The 17,845-nt window shown below is 35.2% G+C and overlaps 1 protein-coding gene across 7 annotated transcripts; it reads right to left on the bottom strand.

Annotated features, from left to right (window-relative positions):
- Positions 1 to 494: 494 nt before the first annotated feature.
- Positions 495 to 17,284, bottom strand: LOC140860243 (kinesin-like protein KIN-7O). Of its 7 annotated transcripts, none has more exons than XM_073263153.1 (31): positions 17,074 to 17,284; positions 16,539 to 16,674; positions 15,987 to 16,076; positions 15,660 to 15,778; positions 15,165 to 15,278; positions 14,992 to 15,073; positions 14,652 to 14,719; positions 14,502 to 14,576; positions 12,835 to 12,980; positions 12,662 to 12,764; positions 11,590 to 11,670; positions 10,960 to 11,028; positions 10,788 to 10,847; positions 10,555 to 10,713; positions 10,067 to 10,123; positions 9,271 to 9,507; positions 8,883 to 9,062; positions 5,884 to 5,988; positions 4,849 to 4,926; positions 4,570 to 4,719; positions 4,288 to 4,401; positions 4,114 to 4,200; positions 3,824 to 4,042; positions 3,556 to 3,741; positions 2,745 to 2,951; positions 2,520 to 2,609; positions 2,300 to 2,440; positions 2,050 to 2,141; positions 1,882 to 1,957; positions 1,554 to 1,634; positions 495 to 821 (listed from the first exon to the last, which is right to left on the bottom strand). In XM_073263153.1, exons 1-31 carry the CDS (start codon positions 17,104 to 17,106, stop codon positions 591 to 593), a joined length of 3,666 nt encoding a protein of 1,221 aa, XP_073119254.1. In that variant the 5' UTR covers positions 17,107 to 17,284; the 3' UTR covers positions 495 to 590. The 7 variants fall into 7 exon arrangements, 6 of the variants coding, with proteins under 6 accessions (XP_073119254.1, XP_073119255.1, XP_073119256.1 ...); XM_073263154.1 differs by having other exon boundaries at positions 3,824 to 4,027; XM_073263155.1 differs by lacking the exon at positions 1,554 to 1,634.
- Between the last annotated feature and the right edge of the window lie 561 nt (positions 17,285 to 17,845).

Here is a 17,845-nt window from a genome sequence, read left to right as displayed (position 1 = left end):
TTACGAAAAAATGGAGCAAAATCGGTAGTTACGCAATTTACATGTCATTAGGTGTCAAAAATTTTGACAAAAATTATTATACAATAAAGACAAATATTAAAATTAAACTCATCAATATAAATAAATTAAAGATAGTTACTGAAAATAAAAATCGAAATATAATCTATATTTAGCGAAACAAACTTAACAATATCCAAAATAAAAGCTTTTAGTTACACCATTACTCTATTACAAATGTAACACATCTACAAAATTAAAACAAATATATTATTTGAGATTTAAATTATTACTTATTTTATTTTTATTATAACTGTTAGTGAATTTGAAATTATTTTTTATTATATTAATATGTTACTCACGTACACGTGCTTTTTACTAGTACCAATATAAAGCCATTAATAATCTTCGTAAAAAAATCTACCAAGACTTGCAATTTGTTTCTGAATTTCAAACCATAACTTCAAATAAACTTTGAGATTCGAATAATTTTCCCGAGTCAAAAAAACCAAAGGGCCATGAAATTCAAACGTTCAAAAGAACATTTGTTCAACTTTAATTTTACATTTCAAACAAGCAGAGAAATGGGTAGATTATGATCGCCCTTGTAAAGATGAGAGTTGCTTCTTAAGATTTAACACTTCGGTACCATATAAACCCAACTGTTTCTTCAGCTTTTCTGAAGCTTCTCTGTACCTCTTGTCCATGTGCTCCATCTCTTCCACGCCATGCTCGTATTTGATACGAAAAGAGTCGAGTTTTGCTTGTGTTCCTCGAAGTCTCATTCTTGATTTTGCCTTATCCTTGTTGTTAGTAATTTGATCCTGTTAAGATTCAACAGAAAACAAAACTATCTTTAAACAACAAATAAATATTTTAGATAATAAATAATAAAACAAATTTTAAAAAAAACTTGAACCATATCAATAAGTGACCAGATTTCAATATTTTTTTTGTTTGGGAATTATGCGAAGGCAGTTGTCTGCTCATGCATTTTAGGTCAACTGGCTATGGCTGCACAGTTGCCAACGACATTGACGAAGCCATTTGATTGCTTTTGGTCCTCGTAGAAACTATGCTGCACTTGGAGTTATAATCCAAGTGATGTGCTATGTACTTGGTTTCAGATCTGGGTCAGCCATGGGCCAAAACCTGGACGTTTCAGCAGATACTATGCTGCACTTGGAGTTATAATCCACGTGCAGCACAGCCCTTGGATCAACATGGGCCCCACATGAAATCATGTGGGGGCCCACTAATCCAAAGACTGTTGGTAGTCCACCGGGTATAACATAGTATCTGCCCGCGTCAACCACCCTCAGGTGCTCCTCCTGTTTAAATTTTACTATACACAAACTAAACAGAATTCAAACTTGGGACTTGAGTCCAAGTAAACCAACTAAACCAATATCGGGTTAATTAGTTGATTACGGACTCGCTGCTTTATAACCAAGAAATATGAGGTTAACTTAATTTTGCTACAGCATCCCGTATGCCAAATACCATAAACCACCATGTATGAACTGCTGCTTCAATTGTACAAGTAAGATTCTTACTTTGTGAATTTGGGCTTCCAAACTAGCAATTTTATTATTCTGCTCCATTAATTCGTGCTCTAGCTTCAAGATCATGCTTTCCTGTGGCATAGGGGAAAAAAATCAAAGCTGATCTTCGACACTTTCTCGCATCTCAAGCCTACGCGCCCAATGATTTCAAAACACGCAAAAAGTACTGTGAATGTTTTAATTTCTACTAGAAACTATACTGCAAAAGTGCATAAAAATTCAGCGATGACTGATGAGTCAGGCCCCGTATAAGCAACTACACTTGCATCTCAAACTGTATGGCATTAGGAAAGAATGAACAAAGAACAGAAAATCTTACCTCTATATATCTTTGGCTTTCGTCATCAGAAGCTCTTGGTTCATTGGCTGTGAGATCAACTACTGACGATGTCTCTCTATTGAAATTCAAGTATCAAACCACAAAAAAAAATATTAATGTTCAAAAACCAATCAAAACATAAACCAATAACCAAAATGGAAGAGAAACCTGCACTTCACCAAACTCGCTTCTTCTAACCCTCTCAACCTTTCTTCAATATCCTTCGAATATTTTGTACAATTCTCCAATTCATTTCTCACCTGCATATAACTTTCTCTAGCATATTATTACATACATCAATGCCATTTCCAAACTTGAAAAGGGGAAAAGAAACCTTCATGGGCTTTCCAAACGTTAAAAATAGCAGGACAAAGAAAAACTTTGGCAAACACATGATATGCCAAATTTGAAAGATTACCTCCAACAATTCTTCAGATAGCATGGATATTTCAGCAGTATATAACTCTGTCTTTTCTTCAAGGACTTCGACAGATGCTTTCTCCTTGGACATCCATATTGCCTTTTCCTCCTCCATTGTTAAAAGGGCTTCGGTAACTTGCTACAAAATATAAATAAAATAAATGAATCGATGGATGGATATGGTAGAGAAAGTTATAAGCATTATCTTTTAATTATACCATTGATAACTCATCCTTCTCCTCTAACAAGGAGTTAAGAGAGCTATCCAATTCCTGCCCGTAGACCCTAGATTCTTCCAAACTTGTTTTCTGAAATATTTTCACAGTAAATTGGATTGGTGTGGGAAAACAGGCTAGCTAATTAGGCAAAAATTAGGTAAATTCAAATAATAATGATAAAGCATTTCTTGAAACAGTAGAATTCAAAGAAACAGAAAAGTTTACGAGAACTGAAACTTCTTCCTTCAGCAAACTCAATTCTGAGCGTGTCAAGTCTAACTCATTAGACAATTCCTGCAGCTCAAGAGCCAAACTTTCAGATCTGGAAGTGATTACATCTTTTTCTTCATGTGCAGTTGCTAGTTGATCTTCAAGTGACTCTATAGCGGAATCCATCTCAAACGCAAGCACCTCCAGTTTATTGTACTCCTCCTAATCAAATGATATAAACACAATGTAATCGTTCAGGAGAATGAAAAAGCATACTGCACAAAAAACAAGTCGCCCGTTACAGAAGTAAAAGATACACTGAATACCCTTCCAGTCTCTTCAAAAGGGTGCGGAAAATTAATAAAAAGGGACAGTTAATGGAAATGACTTGCACTGAATATAATTCGTGAGATCGTCAAAAATATTATCCATACTTGTACACCTAAACAATGATCATTTGACCCCGTTTTCCAATGCTAGTTAAAAAACAACTTTTATCCAAACATTCACTCTTAACCAAAATGATAAGTCTAACATAACAACCATAAAATTGTGCACCAGTGAAGAGATGAACAATGAAATCATAATGCAAACAAGAAAGAATATTTGTGTGTTTGAGGCAATTTAAAGTGGAAATGGGATATTGACTACTAAAGACGGCAATGTGTTTCTTTCAAAAAATCTTAAGCTAATCATATTCACTGTGCAACTTCCAGTTCTGGTTTGACTTTTCGGAGGTTCTTACTCACTGTTCCAAGTGCCAAAGATCAATAATTTTGTCGCTGGAGCAGTTTGTCACAACATGCAATATAAAATGGAAATCTACCTGCATTTCCAGTTCTACCGCAGCAGTGCCTTTAGCTCGTTTCTGATCAAACATATTTGAACTCCTTTCTGTAGTTGTCTCATGCCTTCTGCCAAATAGAGTATCACGTTTACTCATATCACGTTCAAGAAGTGTCTTCTGTCCGTGCAGTCTCTTAACTTCCCTCTCCGCGCATGCCTTCTCACCCTGGCGACAGGAAAATGAATTGCAGGCATAGGATAGATAAATAAAAAAAAAAATACACGATACAAGACAAATGGTAAAAGACCTCAAGTTTTGTTTTTTCTTGGACGGCATTCTTTAGCTTGAATTCTACCTCTTTTAACTTCAATTTTGTTTTTTCCAAATCCTTTCTAATATTTTCCTTTTCTTTAGCCAAAGAGCAAGATGACAAGGAGGATATTTCCTTCTGAAGATTTTGAAGTTGAACAAGGAACTCAGACTTCTCCATTTCATGATTCTCACTAAGTTCCTGGAAAAAATCTGACTGTGTCAAGTGGAATCAGCTAAACAGAAGAAATGCCCAAAAAGAAAATGTTAATAATAATAATAGCATACCATTAATGAATTTGCAGAATTTTGAATTTGTAAACTCAATTCTTGTATCTTACTCTGAAGTTCTGAACCTTGACAGCAGAGAACACGCTAAATTGCAAAAGGAGATACTGAGAAACTTGAATAAAGGGAAAAAAAAACTAAAACTAGGCTTGTATTTACTTGTAGAAGCACTACCTTCTCATTCTCAAGATCAATAATTTTGTTCCTCAAGCAAGAATGTACTTTCTCATGGCTATTAATTATAGATTTCATTTCAAGCAAGATCTGAGAAGCTGAGGGCTTAAGATCCTGCAGTAATAAACAGATATTTGTGGATTAATAAAATTAAAGTGATTGTGCAAAGATAGTGTCATAACCTATGCTACTACAACATTGGCAGAGTATTTTTATTTCCTGGATATATTAAACTAGTATGGCCAATAATGATAGAACAGATGTTGAATGCAGCTCACTCACAAGAATCAAGTTTGATACAACAGAAAAACAATGGCGAAGGTCATCCAAAACTAAAGAGATGGACCCAACAAAGTGCTCTGAATTTTGTAATTCCATTTCCAGAATCTCTTGGGCTTCCGATAATAGATTGATCGGCCAACCAGATTCTTCCTGAAAAAGTGAATAATCAGTTAGATTTGCATCTTTAATTTTTAACAGAATTGATATCTTTAAAGCACATCAAATGAGGGAAACATGAAGAAATTTTGTAGTATGAGCTGAAACTTGTACGCCAGGTACCCTGTCAGACTGAGATGAAGCCGGTGCCTGATGAACTAGAGTCTCTTCTTCTCGTGCAAGCAGAAGCTCCTCATAAAGCTGTACAAAAACACGATTTTACAATTTATTCAAAAAAAAAACATGATTTTACAAATTCAACAGAGAAGAAGAATGAAAAACATTGAAAAAGGAGACTTTCATGAAGAAAATTCTTGTCTATTAGAATTTTTCAAGGAGTAACCTCGCAGTCAGACGTAATTTCTTAATAATTTATATCAGAGTATCCTACAATTTTATAATTAATTGATTTATTTTCTCATTCTCTTCACTATCAAATTCCTTGTCAGCGAAGATGGGGCAACTGATATTTGGTTACAAGTTTCTGGAGAAGAGGGAGGTAGAGGAATAAAAAGCAAAAGAAACACCAGTCACATGATAACACGAGAAAACATCACAGTTCTAAGAGCGGTTTACCTAACAGCACAAATACAAGACCACGAGTTTTCAAATAAAGATACAACATAAAACCTGGAAAAGGGGGGGGAAAAAAGAAGAAGAAGAAGAAAGTCGATTTGGTAAAACATTCAAATTAACTTTTGTTGGTATGTTAGTTGTGTCCCGCAATGGTTGGGTAAATATCCTGGGAGTTTAATATATAGACAGACAATCTTCCACACTTGAGCTAGCTTTTGGGGTGGAGTTAGGTTCAAAAGCCCAAGTTCCACCATATGTGTTGGACTACCCATAGTTGGGCCACCCATTACAGTCTCCACACTCCAGTCTTTTCATTCCTGGGTGTGAGAGAGGTGTGTTGGTATGTTAGTTGTGTCTCACATCGATTTGGTAAACATCTTGGGAGTTTAATATATAGACAAAGACAATCATCCCGCTTTGAGCTAGCTTTCGGGATGGAATTAGGTTCACATCCAATTTCTTAACAACTTTGAATAATAACATGGACTAAAATAAACTCAATTCAAGTCCTTTTTTCATTAAGCACATTTTTCATTCATAGCAAACTGTATCCTGTAGGTAAGACAGGTCAAAGCACACCACCTTTTTAATATTCTTCTGCACCGATATGGTCTTCTCTGTTGCTACTTCAGCTGTGCAATTTAAATTTTGCTGACTTGAGGAATTCTCCATCTCTAACATTGCAATCTGTGCGCATAATATTTAGACAATGACAGAAATTAAAGATGCAAAGAAAAATATTGAAGGGAATTAGTGACAACGTTAAGCTTGTCATGGCAAAAACCAACATTGATATGGGAATCTTCTATAAATTTCTAAATCGACAACCAAAAGTGTCATTCAAAACTTCTAATTGCAGTGAGAGCACTTAATGAGTGATCCAGAAAATGAGAGATTATGTAACTAAATTTAACTTAAAACTGAGCAGTGAACATTGATTTTGACAGCTGTACAGAATGCCAAGCCAGGCAAAGAAGTCCCTATCTGGCTGAAGACATCTGAATAGACCAAAAAGGGGTTTTTTCTTTTCTCAAGGCAAGAACCTCTCCCAAAATCACTTAAACAATGGCCAGTTTTGGTTGTCAAATAGCATGCAGGATTGTCATGATCAATTTGCATACTAAAATATTAAACTTCAAAACTTGGTTTAATAAAAATTCGGTCAGCTAAATTAGATCGAAATATGTTTGTCCTCTCTCTTCCTTTCTTTACTCTTTGTATAAATAATTTAAATTTGTATACAAAATAAAATAAAAGAAACACCCATTGAAGATTGACACACTCCCCACAAGTTAATAGTAATTTGAATTGCAAAACTCATCAAACAAACAAACTAAAATGGCCTAGCACTGTTTAACATGATACCTATTCAGTTTCTTTCAAAAATTTTAGAAATTGCCATGCAATCTAACATTGAATTGTGAATCTGGGAGCCTCTTAAACACATCTTCCTAACTACTGACTAGTCTTCACAGCTTACATCTTAACTCTCAAGCTTAGAATATTTCGATCCACTTCCACGTGTTTTGTGTGATCATGGTGAAAAAGATTCTTGGCTATAGTTATAACTGCTTGATTGTCACACTTCACTTGCACAGCTTTAATACAGTGGGGAGTGTTTTCAGCCACGTACCTTCGCACATCCCATGAGCTAGAGCTCGGTATTTTGCTTCTGCGCTGCTGCGTACCACCACAGGCTGCTTCTTACTTCTCCAGGTCACCGAATTCTCCCACAAAAATGCACCATACCCTGATGTAGGACGGCTATCAGCTTGGGATCCAGTCCAGTCAGCATCATTATACTCTTTAATGTCTCGTAATAACGACTTTTTGAAGAAAAGCCCTTTGCCTGGATTTCTTTGAGATATCTCAAAACTCGGTATACAGCATCCATGTGTGTTTTTGCAGGTCTGTTCATGAATTGACTGACGACACTGACAGCGAATCCAATGTCAGGGCACGTGCACGAGAGATAGATCAGTTTTCCTGCTAGCCTTTGATATCTCCCTTTATCAACCATAGGGAGGTCACTGTCTTCTCCAAGCTTAACATTTGCATACATTGGCGTTTCCACTGGTTTGCTCCCCAGCATTCCGGTTTCCTTAAAGAGGTTTAACAAATATTTCCTTTGAGAGATTAAAATCCCAAGAGATGACCTCGCCACTGCCATAACCAGCAGTGTTCTAAATGGTTGCTAAGGCGGCCGCCTAGGCATCGGCCGCACTGCTTTTGCCTAAGGCAGTTAAGGAGGCGGCCATAGGTAGCCAATGCGACTGAGGCGGGCAGAGAGGCGGCTGAGGCAGGTGATTAGGAAGTTAAAGAGTTAGTCAACAACTCTAGCTTTTCAAAACATAATATCCAAGCCCAAGCCATTCACCCACAGGTCCCTGTCCCCTTACCTGCCTCAAACTATTACCATTCGCCGCCGCCGCCCACTAGGTTAGATATTAGTCTATTAATTTTTTAGTATTAATAAGATGATTAATCTTTACTAATTATCTTGTTAGTTGTATTTATATATTTATATACACTTTGTATAAATTGTATTATATTGTATAAAGCTTATTTGTGCATCAACGTCATTCAATTTATGCATATATTGCATGATTATATATAATTATCAATAAAAACTAGTTTAAAAAAATTGAACCACCTTGACAACGAAAATTGAACGGCCTAGGCGGCCAAGGCAGTAGGCGGTCCCCGACCGTCCTGCCACCGCCTACCGCCATTTACAACACTGATTACCAAAAAGTATTTGAGAACTCCAAGGCCCTTCATTTAAAATTCTTTGAGAGTAAGGCTTTTGCACACTCCATTTCCTCAATGTGATTTCCCGTATGAACAATATCATCAACATAAACAATAAGGACTGAGATATTTCCTTCTCTAGAGTGTTTGATGAATAAGGTATGGTCAGATTGACACTACGTAGATCCATTTCTTTTCAAAACATCTGAGAAACGATGGAACCATGCCCGAGGTGACTACTTTAGGTCATACAATGACTTGTCATCCTTGTCCGGACAAGGCACCACGCCGGAGAGAATCATCTTTGCCCTTGCCGCAAATAAACATCATAACCGATTTTGACCATTGTAGATAATTGTGCCCATTGAGTTTATGATTTGTGATAGGAATAGATGTATTGTCGGACAAGATGGTGGAAGAAGTAGGCGGTGGAGGAGAGGCTTCCGGCGCCGAAGCCATACCATATTTAGTTATGGACCGATTATGGTCTCTAATACCATGTAGTCAAAAACGGAAAAATATAGGCTGAGAAGAGCAGATTTATTAGGATTGAAAATAAGGAACACAAGACACTTATTTATAGAATTCTATATCCCTAGTTCAGTAGAACAAGGCCTCTTAGTTTACTTGTAGTCTTGTACAAGGATTCTTATCCTACTAGAGACCTAATCAAATAAGAATATTGATATATCCTATCTATCTGAATATTTGAGCTTCAACAAGGCGCAATCCGGTTTTGCAAACATAGAAAAAAATTTACCTAGAAGAAAGGACACAATCAAGCAACAAACAGATGTTTCTTAAGAAATACCAAAAAGACTAAAAGAGACCTTCTCGTGGAGTTGTTTTATCACAAGAATAGCATCTGTGTCCCTCAAATTTCTATTTCCATCTGGAAGAGATTTTGTGTTGACTTCTAGTGCATTACTTTTGTCTTTCGCATCCAAAAGAAGATCAGCCTCAGCAAGTTTCCTTGTTAAATAATCGATATGTGCATCACTAATTGTTTTCTGCATGGAGAAAAACTTAGCAAAAGAGATGCAAAGGCAACCATCATAAAATAAAAACAAAAGTGACGTCACATGAGTTTCAAATTTGAAAAGTAGATTTTCATATTCTGCTCTCATTTTTGCCAAATCATGGTTCTCCTGCAGGAGAAGCAAAAAGTTCAATGGGATTTAAAAAGTAAAGAAAGGGGTGAAATTTTATGCAATTAACCATTGGTAAACTTCTATTTCCGGGGGGAGCCTTTCGCCTACTGGTGACATGTCGCAAGGCGTGTGGATCAGGTAGACAGTTTTCCAGTTCATCTTCTCCACAATTTTTTATTTGCTTGCAAACAGCGGCAGTACTTGTTTCAGTCACCAACTCTTGAAAAGGAAGAAGCGACCCCATTGTTCGATCTGCTACAGAGCATTTCACATCAGAAGGTCTCTCTTTGATGGCAGCATATAACTAAAAACCAAGGAAGAATGTTACGAACACATCATGAAATTTAATTAGAAAATTAAGGAACAAAAGTCAGGCACATACACTATGGCACTCACAACAAAGAAACCTATCTAATAAAGGAAAACATGATAGTGTTTGAGTACTTAAGGCACCAGCTGCATAAGTGCATATATGGCTGAAACTATACAAAGTTGAAACTAGGTCATATAAAGTGCTATCCAGTTCATAGCTTAAAGCTGATGTAATCAGTAACTTGTAACATCAGTTCCACTGATGGAAGCAACTAGAAGATAAGATAATAGCAGGTTCTATGAGGTAATTCTTGTGATTTCTTAATTCTTAAAGAAGCTTTTTATCCATACAGTAATAAACCTTTTCGCTGATGGTTCCTCGTTAAAAGCAGACAGCAATAAATGTTCTTACATATCAAAGAACAGAGTATTGTTGCTAATTTTTTACATATCAAAGAACAGAGTATTGTTGCTAATTTTTTACCACATCGGCGGGTACGCTAAGAACCTTAAATATGTTACTTCCATACTACCATAAGCAAATATGTTACCTCCTGTGATGTCTCCATGGCAAGATTTCCCGGGCACCAGGTATCCCGCCTTTTTACCTACAAGAATTATGGACAAAATTATTTAGACTGAGAAGAATAAGAAAATAAAATCAAAGTAAAGGATAAAATAATATAGGAGTTAAAGAACAAACTACTCAAGCACACTGATGGTCCGCTATCCATCACATGATCTTAGGATAGAAACAGCAGAAAGGTAATCCATTCCATCCTATTTTTTGTTTGAGCGATTTTGTGCAAGATTTAGAAAAAAAAAAAAAAAAAAACCAGGGGGTGGGTGTGTTGGAGTTGCTATGAGGTCCAGCAACACATTTTTCAATCGATTTTCTTATTCTAACGATCTTTCACATGAGCAGGAACATCAAATTAAAATAATTTGAAGCTTACTTATGGCCATACGGCATCACTTAAACTCATCAAACAATCATACCAGAACTTGACTACAAAAATGATAGGAAAAGAATAGAGACCTTATAAACATCACGAGTTTCATCCCTATTTGCACACAAGACCATTGAACTCAAGTTTTCAATTTTTTTTGCCTGCTCTTGCAATCTTCTCTCTCGTTCAGCATGAGCTTTCCTTTCCTCCTCCAGCTCTAACGCCATTCTCTCTCTTTCCAACTCACTCTGTCAATGAGTAGCGCATTTCTAATACAACATAATAATAACTTTAACAAACAAATGAAGTATTCAGTACGAACCGTTAGCAATGTATTCCTCAGATTTAAAATTTCTTCTTCTAGATGTTCTGAATGTAAACCCTGGAAACCGGAAGAAAAAATATGAACAAATTATCATGATACCTTAACGCACTAATACTCATAGCTTAATCATATATTTCAAGAATTATTGCTAGCAAATCTGTGTTCTAACCTGCAATTTGGCTCGAAGTTCTCCAATCTCCTTTTTCTGACGCTTGAGCAAAGCAGCATCAGTCAATATCTGCCATAAAATTAGATTAGGCCAAATGCAAAGAGAAACAAAAAATCAGATTAGGCCAGATGCGAAGAACAAACAGACAAGGAAAAGTATAAATAGCAACTAAAAGAAAGTTGAGGCTTTCAAAACAACCACGGTTGTTAGTACAAGCCTACATCGATTAGAACATGTAGCAAGATTGTAGGATGCCAAAAATAAGGCTCTTCTGATTTCTGAAACTAGTACAACATAAGCGCAATTATAGCCACAACCAGAATGATAAATACGATAGTGCCTCGGTTCATACAATGCAAGTGCAGTTGTGGGAAATAAGAGCACCAGACTGTGGATACTAACAAATTCAAAGAATGGAGTGCTGTAGGCCATTTAAACAAATAACTTAAGCACAAAATCAACGAATGTTACAATTAGTGAAAACTTCAAAATTGTCACACATAGCTACCTCTGAGGATTTACTCCAATCATTAACTATGATTTCTCTCCAGAATTAGAAAGGTCATATAGCTCCAAAGTATGGAATGTGAAGGACTACCCCACTGAAACAATATGAGACGTGAACATTACCTCATTTACATGAGCACAGTTCGTCACATGCAATGCTCTGCTTGCAAATTGAAGACTGCTTTTTGTCTCATCGGCATGTATCTGGCATCAAACGAATTCACATGATCACTTAAAGGGACTAATTTCTATCAGCAAGTAAACGAGAAAGAAATAGTGACCCTGCATACATTAAAAATTACAAATAGCAGCAACCAAGCAAACATCAGCAATAATAAAAGAGATTAATTTCAGAAAGAAGATACATGGAAATAAAAATAGTCCATTACGCAATGTAAATTGAACGATAATGGTAGAAGAAATATTGACTCAAATCAATGAAACTGACACTGCTTTTGTATGAGAGAACATGAATAGCAAGAGAAGATATAAACAAAGGGTGGTAGGTAATTTTGGACACTGAAAAAGGCTCGTCGACTAAGGAAGGGCATCTGGTCATAAACGTGACTGGTTTGAAAACTTGGGTTTGCTTATGTAAACTTGTTGTTCCACGTAAAACAATAAAGCATGGATTTATTGGTCAAGTTCTTTTTCCCTATTTGTTTTGGAAATTTTGACATATTACTCGACCAGTTTAGAAAAACCTTATCATTAATTTATTGGTATTGTGCATTCCTTTAAAGAGAACACTGAAGAAAAGAACAAGAAGAAACCACATGAACAACAACCAATTTCACCAGAGCTACTAGTCGCATGGAAATTATAGAAGCATAGATTAAATCCAGAATCATTTATCTTGCCCAAAAAAACACATCCTTGTAACTTTCAATGACCAAAGCACATCATTTTGCCGTGCAATTTTAGTCTAGAGACAATGTTTAGGTAACCCTATATTCTAAGATAAGTGAGAGAAAGGAAACCTCCTCTAGCACCTACTAATTTCCAAGATAGAACAGGTAAAAAATAAACTTGAGTAAACTTCTTGTAAAATGCTCCCAAATTCACAACAAGTGACTACCGTACCTGAAATGCTAACATCCATTTACACCAACATGCAAATTAGTATTAGCAACGCCATCTACTGTTCCAGAATGCAGCTAAATAAGTCTAGGTTTATTGACATAAAAAAAATCACCTGAGCAAGCGTAATGTTGCATATGATAGCGGTGTTTGCATTCCCATCTAATGCGGGTTGCAAAATGCGTGTGAGTTTGCTGTCTCGATAAGGGACATGCCCTCTGCAATATTTGGGTGATGTATTACAAACATAAAACAGTCAAACGTGCTATCAAATTTAAAAATTCTTACCCTTGGCTCTCAGCACCTTCACTCAATTTTTTTATGACAGTCCCCAAGGTCATCAGGCTTTTGTTGATATGGGAGCCCTCCTTCAATCGAACGCCTTCAGCTCCAGTCTTTGCAGCACGTTCTGAACCAGCAAGATCCACTAAATTCTGCAATGATCATAAAAACTACAAGCTTACAGAACAACAAATTATGAAGTAAAAGCAAGTAAAAGGGAAATAAAAGAAACACAACTATCTAACCAGCCAATTCAATAGTCTCTACCTATTAAAGCCCAACAAATCATATGCCTAGCTTAAAAGCTTAAACAATGTGCCTTGAAACAAGCCAAGGCTCATCCCCGAAACGAACTGTCTTAACTGTAAAGCCTCAACTTTGATACCCGGCCCACTAAATGCTATTTCAAAACATGCCTTGAATGCATGCATAATAAATCCAAGATGGCATGCTTGGTAATGTGAATTCATTTATACTACCACCAAGTACTTTTCATTATCATTTAATATTTTTTGTGAAAAAAACATAATTGAGATGAAACTTTCTTCACTATGTAGATTATGACATTATTCCTAACACCTCACTTAATCAGGTGTGTGCTTCACTTTGCGCCTTGTTCCTAAGCAATATGAAACCCGAGAGTATTAGGGTGCATTGTGCTTTAAATAACCATGCAGTAAAACTACACAAAAATTCCAATCTGAGTTTTCTCCAAAAAGCAAAGCACTGTCCCCACACAGGGACGGAACTATATGGAGGGCTAGGCTGGGCTTCAGCCCAGTCTAGCCCAGCCCATATAGTTAGTCTATATATATATATATATAATTTTGATCACCTGCACCCTAGGGTGCAGGATTTTTCGTGTGCGAGTACCGGGTTTTAGCGTTAAAAAACAAAACACTAAAACCCGGTACCGGGTTTTAGTGGTCGCACACGAAAAATACTGCATCCTAGGGTGCAGGTGATCATTACTGTATATATATATATTTGTTGAGTATTATATATATTTATTATTTGTAGTTAATTGGATTTTTTAATTTATTGATATATATGAGTTTTATGTCAAGTTATTTAGGCTTCTAAATTTTGTGTATATATAGAACATTTCATGGAACATTCAATATATTGAATATTATATGCTATTGAGTAGAAAATAACATCGTAAATACAAAGTAAATTTATAATTATGTACATTATCAAATACAAAAATTTATACTTTATAAAATATAAAACAATTATTCAAGTTATTTTATAGAGAAAAAATATTTTATTCATTAACACATCAAATTTTCATGAAATTTTTCATAAATACAATTTAATTATTGAATTACATTCATTATTTAATATAGAAAATATTTATAAGGACATTAATATATTAAAATTGTGTCATTACTAGCATGATTGATGTTCAAACTTTTTTTTAAATCATGAACAAGTTGAAAGATATATGAATAATAAAATATTAACATATATCTAATATGTATATTGACCCTATGATTTTAATTCATATTTCGCATGGTATGCACACATTTATATTAGAAGGAACTTCGGGTTTCAAAATGAAAGATTTTGGAAGAAAATTTGAAATTGATTTCAAACTGACAAAAGTTCGACGTAAGAGTACAAGTTCAAACAATGCAGATGAGAAAACAAAGAGGATTTTGACCACATACCAAGACAGAGACCCGAACTGCATCACAAGATATATCTGCTTCAGCATCATAACTTATCTCCCTGCTCTCTATGATCTATGTTTTCACAAAATTTTAAGTATATAAATTGATTGAACCACAAATTTGATGAGGAAAATAAAGCATGCATACCATGCGAAATATTGTGTGGGACCTGCTACTGTATACATTCATATTGGTCTCTCCAATGTGACGATGAGCTATAAAGTCATATCCAAATGACCAAAACCAAAAGAGTCAACTGTTAGCATGTGCAACTTTAACTATGAATCACTAAAAAACGGTGAGGTTGGATTGCTTCTAACTTTCCATTTTCTTCTCAGATTTGTAATAGACGAGGGATTAAGTTTGCTATATTGCCATACAAGCTAATCAATGCTTGATTTTTCATAAACTTTTCTAAATCGAAACCATATAAGTTATAAACAGTGACAAAATTTAGATGCATGGAAAAAATAAGAGGAAAAGTTACATTCTCCAAACTCCATAAGTTCAAGGACATGTTCGGCAGATGCTACAATTTCTTCTCTTAGCCCAGCAACAAAGATTCCTCGCTTCATTTTTCACAATAAATTGGAGATCTTCATTACACAATGATTTTGAAAATAGGAATGGTCATTTAGGTAGAGTCCCTAAAATTTGTACCTCGATACTTTCATGAATTTGCAACTTTCGATGCTCGGGAGCTAGCAAATCATTTATCTCCTCGTTGTAAATTTCCATGTATGACATCCGTAAAAGAAACTCACGATCCATGTCCTTGAAAAAGAAACAATTATACTACATCACATCAAACTATAAGGAGTAGTACCAGCGTACAAACCAACCATTGTAGCAATTCGATCACAGGATGTTGTTTACTCAATATGAGGTCATATACAATTGCTGAGTAGCTTGTGAGAGTGGCCAAGCTGACAGTTTTTCAATCACTGTCGTGATTAACCTTTTGCGTTCCATGCTTTCAACTTATGTAATACATCAAAAAGTCATATGCAATCAACTAGTTACATAAAACAAACTGAATCACCATACAAAAATCTTCTATGCTTTGTGTTATTTTTCTACTATTGCTAGCTGATGGTAATTTTTGAAATAGAACTGCAATAGATCACAGGGTTAGAAATTAGAAGAAACAAGTACCTGTTGTATGATGTGAAAAAGTTCGTGTACAGACAGAGGTATAACTCCAGGTTCAGAATTTGATCCTCGCATCGTATGAGTTTTCCCACTACTTGTTTGTCCATATGCAAAAACCGTTCCTTAAAAAAGACAAATGTCTAAAATTCATGAGATTAAATTGTTTTAAATAAACCATGCAACAGTTAGCATATTGAAGTGGAATCATATGCACGTTTGACTTGTCAAAAAAGTTTGAATTGCAAAGATGAAAATATTTTATTGTTTCAGTTTTATACAAAAGTACTTCCATTTCAAAGAAGCCAGACAATGAATTGCGAAAAAAAATACCATTAAAACCCTTAACTGCAGCCGCTACTATATCCCTGGTTTGTGCCTTGTACACATCTTCAGTCTTACTCTCCTCCCCAAATATTCGATCTACAAAAAATGCCAGCAAAGAAATTGAAAATCAAGCAGTTATATGCCATAGAATAAATTCAATTGCATGTGGCATAAGTAAAACTCAATTTTCCAACTTTTTGGTTGGAATACACTTTTTCCAAAAGTTAGAACTCATAGGAGCTTGCCTAAAAAAGCAATTTGCATGTCAGCACCACAGTCATGCAGGAAACTAAGAAATAAATCCAAAATTTATATCTATCATATAAATGCATGCTGATCGGATATTGGCAATAGAGACATCAATAACCACCTAACGCCAACTTAATAAAGTATAGATCTCAACCGTCTGATACATTCCTATTAACTACTTTTCACCAAACACTTGAGCAAACATAAGGCGTTTGGAAAAAGATTTTATGCTTCCATATTTTTAATGCACCACTTTCATAAAATATAATGTATTAACAGAAAAACACGAAGAGAGAAGAAAATATGTACCGAATTCAAATTTAGATTGTTGACTGGGGATAAAAATGGAATTCTCAGAAATGCGCCATGGACTGGTCTTGACGTCCTCTGGTGATAGGGGCCTTGCTCTTACTGAAACATGGATTCGATCCATTTTTCTCATCATCTGTGTATGAGTATGGTATGAGATTGTGCGAGAGAAGCATTAGGGTACCGGTAATTGAGAAGCCAAATCAAGGCAACTTACAAAAGCAGCATGATGGTTGTCCACCATTCAATGTTTTGTTTTGGGACATATTGTGCGGGTCTCAGGTCTCAAACAGATATTAGATAAAATAATTTGGAAAAAAACTAAGCAAATTTCAGCACAATGCCATAACTCCTTTCAAGTTTACAGTTAAATTTCCAGTTTATAATCGAATCAGAAAAGCATAGTAATCCTTTGGAATTCAATTGTGCTTTGTCTGCTATCCTAATCCACTAATTCAGCCAGAAATTCCAAGAAGCAGCGGCTGACAAAAATTCTAAGAAATCAAAAATCATTCAATAGCCATAGTTTCTTTACCTTGTCTAATCCCGGACAGAGCTCCGTCTGCATAGCACGATTTTGCTTCGCATTGTCCCCAAATTTTCTAACTTTGAGCTCTTCCAAGGGCAGAAGTGTTTGCGGGTCTTGTTCGTCTCTCTCACTGTTATGAGCGGGAAACAATGTTTTTTTGCCCTTTTGCTTTCTCTCTCTTATTGTCTATCGAGCTGTTTGAGAATTGTCTACTCATTTGAATCAAATAAAAAAAAGTCATAATCTTGGTGTGTATTTGGTGTGTCCTAGGCAGCATTTAAAAAGCACGAAAAAACGCCGCTTAAACGCGATTAAGCGTGAAGCGTGAGTAAAAAGTTTCGTTTTGAGCAAAAGCGTGAAAAAAACGGTCAACCCTTTAGTTGATCATATTAAGCGCAAAAAAACGTGAAAAAACTAAATTTTTTAAAAAATAATATTTAATTTTAAGTTTTATTTTTTTAATATTTTTAACTTTTAAATTTTATTTTAAATGATAAATATTTAATAATTTAAGTTTTTCTTAAAAAAAAAATTTCAACACGTCAAAATTAAATTTACTTCCTACATTTCATTTCTTTGTGACAAAGTGTTTATTCCCATCATCTAAACACATGTGATCGATCCTAACAAATGTTGTGTTTACTTGATAAATAAATAAATAATCATTTTTTAAACTAATACTCTTTCCAAATGAAGAAAATACGTAGATACCATTTACTTTTCAAATACAATACACGAGAAACCCATTTTAAAAAAAATTATAACACATGAAAAAAAT

This window comes from Henckelia pumila, chromosome 4, assembly GCF_033568475.1.
Source record: "Henckelia pumila isolate YLH828 chromosome 4, ASM3356847v2, whole genome shotgun sequence".
Lineage (NCBI taxonomy): Eukaryota > Viridiplantae > Streptophyta > Magnoliopsida > Lamiales > Gesneriaceae > Henckelia > Henckelia pumila.
Note: the sequence above shows the minus strand (reverse complement) of the source record. Positions and strands in the feature narration are given on the sequence as shown.

Coding starts and splice junctions, on each gene's coding strand:
- LOC140860243 (XM_073263153.1), bottom strand. CDS start 17,106: ATGCAGACGGAGCTCTGTCCGGGATTAGACAAG. Junction 15,279..15,659: donor TTTTTCACATCATACAACAG/GTACTTGTTTCT, acceptor TTCTTTTTCAAG/GACATGGATCGTGAGTTTCT. Junction 14,720..14,991: donor ACTTATGGAGTTTGGAGAAT/GTAACTTTTCCT, acceptor ATGACTTTATAG/CTCATCGTCACATTGGAGAG.